We start from the raw sequence: 8,396 nt of genomic DNA, 5'->3' as shown, positions 1-8,396 counted from the left end.
CGGTCGTCTCTGACCACGCGACCATGGCCGAAGCCTCCTTCACACACTTTGAGGGGCTTCTTGGCACTACGGTGGATCGGCAGTACTCGGCCGGACCTGGACTTCCGGGCACACACTCGGAGGACCCGTCCGAGCTAGAAGTTGCGTTCACCGAGGGTGAGATCCGGGAAGTGGTCCGCCGCTTGCCTCACGGCAAGGCGCCGAGACCGGATGGCTTTACGGCTGAGTTCCTCCGAGCTGTTGGGGAACGGTGAAGGCGGACTTCATGGCCGCGTTTGATAAGTTGTTTACGATGTGCGGGCGCGGGTTCCGTGGTCCGAACCAGGCCCTCCTAATCCTGCTGCCCAAGCGCCCGGATGCGGCTGCTTTGGGTGACTACCGGCCAATTAGCCTGATCCACATCTTCGCCAAACTGGTGGCGAAGACGTTGGCTTCTCGCCTGGCCTCTCGGATGGAGTCGCTGGTGGATCGCAACCAATGCGCGTTCATTCGCAAACGGTGCATTCACGACAACTTCATGTTGGTTCACCAGACGGCTAGATTCCTGCACAGGATGAAGGAGCCACATGTGATGCTCAAGCTAAACATATCTCGGGCCTTTGATTTTGTCTCCTGCGGGTTCCTAGTGGAGGTCCTCCGCAAGATGGGGATTGGGCCTTGGTTTTGCGAGCTGGTGTCCATTCTTCTGTCCACGGCTAGTACCAGGGTGATGCTAAATGGCGAGCCAGGTCCCCCCATTTTGCATAGGAGGGGCCTGAGACAGGGGGATCCTCTGTCGCCGTCGTTGTTCGTGCTGATCATGAACACGCTCAACCGAGCTCTGACTAGGGCGATCGAGTTGGGGATCCTACGCCGCCTGGCGCGGCGGGAGTTGGCCACGACGGTTTCGCTTTACGCGGATGATGTTGTCATCTTCTGCCATCCAGATGAGACAGAGCTGCGCGCTATCCGCGGCATCCTTGAGCTCTTTGGACATGCGTCGGGTTTGCATACCAACTTCGCCAAGTGTTCGGTCTCGGCGATTGCCTGCACGGAGGAGGTGGCCACTGCCGCGGCGGGGGTGATGGAGTGCCAGTTGGCACCCTTCCCCGTCAAGTACCTCAGCATTCCACTCTCCATCCGCCGGCTACCAGGTGAGGCGTTCCAGCCTGTGGTGGACCGACTAGCTGACAAATTGCCTACCTGGAAAGCATCTATGATGCCCAGGGCAGGGCGCTTGGCGCTAGTTAGGTCGGTGCTAGCAGCCATTCCGTTGCATCAACTCATGGTGCTAAGCTTCTACAAGAAGGCGCTGAAGCAGGTCGACAAGATCCTACGGAGCTTCCTTTGGGCCGGCAGGGCAGAGGCCAATGGTGGCCATTGCCATGTCAACTGGTCGAGGGTGTGCCGCCCGCTGCGGTTTGGGGGTTTAGGGATCCCAGATCTCGCCCGCACTGCCATCAGCCTTCGGGTTCGTTGGCTTTGGAGGATGCGGACGGACCCCCAACGACCTTGGCGCGGGCTCGACATGCGGTTCTCGAAGATCGAGCCGGACGCCTTCGCCGCCTCCACTACTATGGTGGTGGGCAACGGCGAATCCGCTCTCTTCCGGGAGGACAGGTGGTTGGATGGCAAGTCCATCGAGGAGCTAGCGCCGGAGGTCTATGCGCTCATCCCCAAGCGCCGCGGAGCGGTGCACGGTGCAGCAGCGCCGGTGGAGCGCAGCTGGATCTCGGACATAGAGGGTGCACCGAGCGCCTTGGCCCTATGGCGTATGTTCAGCTCGGACTAGGCTCGGGGACGTGGTGCTCTCCCCGGATCGGGACAGGTTGGTTTGGCGTTGGACGACGGATGGCCGTACTCCTCCAGCTCCCGTTATGATGCCCTCTTCCAGGAGGCGATCCTATCGGGATCCCGGAAGCTAAACTCGGAAATCCCGGGCGCCGCCAAGGGTGAAGTTCTTTATCCGGCTTGCTTGCCTCGATAGGTGTTGGACGAGTGAGCGTCCGGCGCGTCGGGGACTGCCCCACGCGACAAGATGCCCGGCCGTGCGACCGAGTCCGTGGAGACCATGGCGCACATTCTCGACCGGCTGCTCCTTCTCCAGGACAGTTTGGTTTGAGGTTCTGTCATGGATTCGATCCACCGCTGGGCCTCCTACGGTTGAGGGTGACTTCGCGGAGTGGTGGTCGCTGGTGGTGCGGACCTCCCCACGCCGGTTGCGCAAAGGAACATCGTCACTCATCATGCTCACGGCGTGGTGGATTTGGAAGCACGAGAACGCGGCGGTCTTCGACAACGCGCGTCCCTCGGTGGCCTCCTTATTCAAGTGACATCAGGGCCGAGGCGCGACAATGGGCGGACGCGGGCGCCCGTGGGCTTCGCCAACTCCTCCCCTAGATTAGGTCTTTTGGGTTGAGTTGTTTGGTGTGGTGTTGGTCCTTCTTGGGGACATTGTACATACAAACCTTCTTTATCTATCAATGCATTGAAACGCAAGGCTTTTGCGTTTTCGCGAAAAAAAATGATGATGATGTGCATTTTGCATAGTATGCACGGCAGGCAAAGAATGTCGTGTTGTTTTGAAAGGGAAGGGTTGAAGGAAGAACCGAAGAAGAACGCTGGGGACATGAGCGCCGGACACCTGGTTCGCCCGCATGGTACGATTAAGTCTTTGGACCTGAGTAGCCATTCGCCCGTTCGTTGGTTACCATAAGTGCCCCAGAAGGCCAGAAACAGTCTTTGGACCTGAATAACCACTCGTTGGTGAGTATTCCGAGTGTTTAATGGATTTGATAATTAAAGAGAGTATGGTGATATGAAAAAATGTACTCCATATCACATGACGTGCAATCGTCACAATTAAGTTCCAGACAAAAAAAAAATATAGATTTACTCCTGGTTTGATCTACAATGCTGAGAATTTAAGTTTGATTCATTAATATGGAGAGAACCTAATAAAAAATAAAAATAAAACTAGAACTATTTGAGTTTCTCAAATTGTTAGTTTTTCCTGTTTGGTCATAAAACATAATGGTTGTGTACTTCTTTTCTGACATCTTACTTACCAGATCATGATTTTTACTCCCGGGTTGAAATAAATATCAAGTACCCCTTTTCCTATTTAGTTTTGGGTTAAGGCGAGAAATGGCTCGATGAACTATTCCGTTCACCACGCACCGGCCCCATTCACTTGCAACTCGTAGAGGCTGTACGTAAACAGTGCCCCGCAAACTTCAAAGTGATGACGGTGGGCTTGAAAGACGAGTGCCCACCCCTTATGTCAAGTAGGCTACTTTTTCCGAAACACAAATTTGGGTTGGATTTTCGGTGACCGCGGATAGCACGTCCTCACTAGATTTCATCGGGCCTGCGCAGCAGCAACCAAGGGAGGCGAGGAGACGCAGATCCAATGATCTTATTAAATGGAGGGATCTTCTTATTAAATGGAGATCTGTCGACAGAGAGATATAAATTGCGGACATGATAAGCTGTCTGACGCTCCATGATGGAAAATCCCTTTGCTGTGACATTTTGAGCCTTCAATGGGTTCTTCCATCTGATCTGGAGTACTTCGTAACATATTTAGTCAATTTACATCAGCATATATATGTTCGATGGTATGTAACCTATGTAATGTATCATGATGAACGTAAGACACGTTGTATTTTATGGCTCATGGTAAATCTGAGATACTATGCATCATATGGCAAAAGAGAAATTGATAGGATTTTACGTGTTTAGTGCCCCAGCCGAAGCCAGGTACACTGTCAGAAAAAGAAAGAGAGAAGTTGCAGAACTTACAAGATAAGAGTGGTTTGCCTTGATAAGTTGCCTCGGTTCAGTGTATCTATCAGTGTTACCACGGTTTCATGAATCCTCTATCAGCTGACCTTAAAGGAAAAAAATACGAGCAAATACAATGCATCCAAATTCAAGAACTAACAACTAAGATGTAACAGCCCTAAGTTGATACAAGTTGCAACTATGTACATCTAACAGATAAACTCATAAGTCTGGCGAACTATCTTTGGTGCAAAGTTGTTTCAAACAGGATCGCAGGAGTGTTAAATCTGGGTCAACTTCATGCTTTTTCCAAGCTTCCTCAAATAGCTGTCCCTTGCATCTGCATGAGTACATCTTACTATGAAAAATACTGAAGGAGAGATCACCAGAGTAAGAAAGGATGAAACAAGGTACATAAAATTTCCTATCAGATCGGTCTTTTGGGATGTAGGTAGGAATATTAGTAGTCCCTCCGTCCCATAAAACTGTCTTAGATTTATCAAAATTTGGATGTATCTAGACACTAAACAGTGTGTAGATACATCCAACTTTGTGTAAATCTAAGACAACTTTCATGTGATGGAGGGAGTATATTATATCTCGACTTCCTATCAGATCGGTCTTTTGGGAAAGTTGGCTGGTAGGAATATCTAACAAAAACAACAACAAATCGCCGCTTAATATAAATGGAACAAACTAATTTAGGTAAGCAGTTGCTCCAGGACAGAAACTCACTTAGTTCGTGTGAACTCTAAAGAGAAACACATTTCATAATCACCCCAGAAACACAATATAAGGTTAAAATGGGGAAACACAATATAAGGTTAAAATGGGGTGTGGACAAATGGCTCCCGAGCTCCATGGGGTCCTTTACTTTCAAAAAATCGAAAAATATTCTATAGGTGGTCAATGATGTATACTATAGGCGTGCAAAATTCTTGGTATTTTGGGCTACACAAAAATGATAAATCTGACAATTTTAGAGTTTTCAAAATGTGTACTGTTTCACTATTCTCAGATCCATGTTTTTGTCATCTTTGTGTAGCCTAGAATACATAGTATTTTGCATTGAGATTATGCACGTTTATAGTATATAACAATGTCTACCAACAGATTTTTCTAAAACTTTGAAATATGTTTTTTTTTGTCAAAATAAAGAATTACATGGAGCTCGTCCTCTATTTTAAGTTTCGGGTTAAAATGAATTATTTTACCACTGGAGAAGGTTTTGTTCCAACTAGTATTGTCGAGTTGGATAAATTACCATTAACTTTAAGCTAACTAGGTATGAAATAATAGAAGCCTATCTTGAATAACTAATTCCAAAAGACAATAAGAAAAGTACAGCGAAGAATTAAATATCCAATTTGACCCCTATGCCAGAAAGTAGCACCAAGAGAGTAGAATGACAGCCAACAAGGTGGGTCATAAGGAGTCATTCCGAACCACTGTACTATTCTGATTTCTAAACCTAATGAACTCTGAAAGACTCAGTCCAACAGTCCAACTGCAATTTATACAAAAGTGATGCAAATAGTAACACCACAGTGAAGGATAAGCTTACTTCTGGAGTAGCACAAGTATTCCTACTATGTGATTTCTCATGATCTCACGGCTCTTTCGTGTGGCAGACTCTTTATATAAAAGAACAAGCTCATCCACCAACCTAAATACAAATAAAATGAGTTGGAAATATCCATATTGAGAAGGCAAAGAAAATGGCAGATAATTATGAGAAGAATCACGATTCCTAATACCTTGAAATATAGGGTGACTGTCTGATCCAAGTGAGCTTAATAACTGCATGAGTTCGCTCTAAAACCTGTAAATGATACGTGGTTACAATACTAAAATACCATAACATGGTACTATTAATACATAAACAACATTTCCTATATTCACATGGTTACAAAAATTATAACCTGCAAATACTATAAAACTAACTTAGCATGACTATCTGACAGTAACAGAAAGCCAAAAGTCCAAGATGAAATGTATCAAGGACCTCTCTACTAATGCATATATACATGCATTGTCCATAGCCTGGACAATTTGCTTACCAGTAGAACTGTTCTATCATCATCACCATGCATCCATTGGAAAAAGAGAGAGAAGAGGAGACGAAAATGTGCCAATAGAAAGAGGCCCATAGCATCAAAAACTGGCCCGATAAGGCTAAGCCATGCAACACGACGTTCTTTGTTTAGTGGTTGCCGTTCCAGGTGACCCAACATCTCAGCAAGCATTTTACTGTACCTGGAAACAATGGAAAACTGAAGTTCAAGGAAAAGAAACAAGTATTTTGTTTATGTTTATGCTAGAGCCGATCCAGAACGATGATAGTGTACGTATAAAACTCTTACTAGCATGCAAACATTTACAGTAAAAAGTTCAGTAAGTAGAAGTGTTTATTTCCCTAGCCTTGCCTTCTCCAAACAACGACTACAGCATTAACCTCAGATTCATCAATAATGAAACTGTACATCAATATAAGTTAAGCAGAGTCCAGCTAAGTTACTTTTCAAAACAGCGACTAATAAAAAGAGAAGACGCATCTCACTTAAACCAATTTCTCAGTTTTAAACGACTCCATTCAAAATTGTGAATTTCCTGATCCATCGTGGAAGTAGGAGGGTCTCGTTTGAACAAAAGGTAAAAGTTCTGTCTAGTATCATGCGCCTCGCTTGCCTTTTGGTGCAAAAGAAAAAGGCTATACCCCAGTTCTCAAAATGTCAGATAACTAATATGTTTATATCATAATTATCTTGAACATTTCCAAATAGTCTAATCTATTTTCCAAGAAGGTAAGGTGTCAAGGTGGGGATTCCACCGGGATTTCACTTATAGTGTATTTTGGCTTTTCTAGTTCAAATCTTTGTGTCAATATTTACACTAGAAAAAGCAAAATGCACTACAAGTGGGATTTAGATGGGATCCTACTTGACACCCTACAAGAAGGATAAGGTTGGTTTGTTCAGAGGCTGTAGAGCTTGGAAGGATAGATATGATTCGAACTGGGAATAAATGGGACACTTTACAAGTAGGAAAAGAGCATACCAAGGGCTACGCGGGTTACTTCTTTGGGTGCAAGTCAACAGCAGGACCGATACCTCAACAATGCGGTACCATAATTCATCATCTGCAGGAATGTTATTGCAGCACGCATCGAGTATTGCATCTTCGTACAAACTTAATTCTGTTACTTTGACATTCTTTGCTATGTGCATGAAGCTAACCATTCCCTGTTCCTGTCAACCATATAAGAAAAACTTCACTCAAAATGCCCGCTAACGTCGTCTAACATCACAGTATGGCAAACTGTGCACTGCTATACAGCATGGACTAAAATTTATCCTCAATAGAGAAACCAAAAAGGAATACCGTCCATACCTTAACATCTGGTGACCAATGATCCAATGCAGTCAAAGCACAAGGAATGACTAACCAACAAAGATCCCCAAGCTTCGGATAGTTAACCTGAAACACTCAAAGAAGCAACTGCAGTAAACACCTCTAGCACCACATCGTCTGAAACTTCACTGAATAATGCTGCTGGTGCTGCCATAAGTTTTATTCGGGCAGGAGCCAAGTTTTCCTGAATAAACTATTATCTAGGTCATATAGATAGAATGAATCAATTGCAAAGAGAAGGATGCTTTATGTACCAATGACTGAGCGCACAAACCTGAGACAACAGCCAACGGAACTGGTGCGCGGCGACGAAGGCGTGCTCCTTGGGCGGCCTGTCGGCGCAAATCATGTCATCCTCAGCGTCCACATCCGTTTCCTTGAGCACGGCCTTCAGCGGCGGCACCGCCTCGGGCATCAGCGCCAGCAACATCTCCCCGGCATCGGCCCAGCCGCCAGCCGCGGCCATCTCCTCCATGGCGCCGGCCGCCGCCTTGGAGAGCCCCTCCGGGACCCAGTGCAGCGCGGGGGCCTCCGCGGAAGCCGCGCGGGCGGCGGCGCAGAAGAGGAGCAGGTCCACGGCCTCCTTGCCGGCCTCGACCGCCGGGGGGTGTTGAGAGGGGGAAGGGAGGAGGGAGGCGAGGAGGGATTTGACGGAGGTGGTGGAGCCCTCTGGGGGCGCGTAGGGCGCCGAGGCGAGCGAGGAGCGGAGCGGGGAGGCGATGCGGAGGAGGTCCTCGCGGCGGAGCGCCGCCGAGGCTGCGGCGGCGGGTGCCGGCGGAGTCATGGTGGCCTGGGCTGATCGAGTGACGGAACACTTTTGGCCCGGCCCGTTCGAGAACTGATGAGTTCGCAACAACCAGTAAGCACCGTCCTAGTTGAAACAAGGCTCAAATATGCTTCGTAGTTCGACTTTACAAAAAGAGAAAAAACCCAATTTGATCTATGAAGTTGCCTCGGATGTGCGTTTTGACCACGAACTTGCAAATTGTGAATTTTGGGCTATAAAGTTGCCCCGCGTGAGTGTTTTCGTCACTCCCGTCACGGCGACCGTTAGTTTGCTGACGTGGCCAATTTTATATTTTTCTTTTGCAAATTAGCCTGCAAAAATTTGTTTTTTCTAATTTTCTAGTCCTCGGTTTGACTTACTTAGGGGCAATTTGTAGAAAAAACAATTAGGCGCGTCAGAAAACTAATAGTTGAAGCGACGGAATGACCAAACG

The 8,396-nt window shown here is 47.1% G+C and overlaps 1 protein-coding gene across 1 annotated transcript; it reads right to left on the bottom strand.

Moving 5' to 3' along the window:
- Positions 1 to 3,686: 3,686 nt before the first annotated feature.
- LOC124665960 (uncharacterized protein At2g39910-like) lies at positions 3,687 to 7,960 on the bottom strand. The gene is made up of 7 exons (XM_047203320.1): positions 7,451 to 7,960; positions 7,156 to 7,242; positions 6,823 to 7,013; positions 5,826 to 6,021; positions 5,523 to 5,587; positions 5,330 to 5,431; positions 3,687 to 4,105 (listed from the first exon to the last, which is right to left on the bottom strand). The coding sequence occupies exons 1-7, from the start codon at positions 7,958 to 7,960 to the stop codon at positions 3,988 to 3,990; spliced, it is 1,269 nt and encodes a 422-aa protein (XP_047059276.1). The 3' UTR covers positions 3,687 to 3,987.
- Between the last annotated feature and the right edge of the window lie 436 nt (positions 7,961 to 8,396).

The sequence above is a fragment of the Lolium rigidum genome, chromosome 1, assembly GCF_022539505.1.
Source record: "Lolium rigidum isolate FL_2022 chromosome 1, APGP_CSIRO_Lrig_0.1, whole genome shotgun sequence".
In the NCBI taxonomy this organism is placed as follows: domain Eukaryota; kingdom Viridiplantae; phylum Streptophyta; class Magnoliopsida; order Poales; family Poaceae; genus Lolium; species Lolium rigidum.
This window is presented reverse-complemented; position numbering and strand designations above follow the sequence as displayed.

Coding starts and splice junctions, on each gene's coding strand:
- LOC124665960 (XM_047203320.1), bottom strand. CDS start 7,960: ATGACTCCGCCGGCACCCGCCGCCGCAGCCTCGGCGGCGCTCCGCCGC. Junction 5,588..5,825: donor ATGATAGAACAGTTCTACTG/GTAAGCAAATTG, acceptor TATCATTTACAG/GTTTTAGAGCGAACTCATGC. Junction 5,432..5,522: donor CAGTCACCCTATATTTCAAG/GTATTAGGAATC, acceptor ATTTGTATTTAG/GTTGGTGGATGAGCTTGTTC.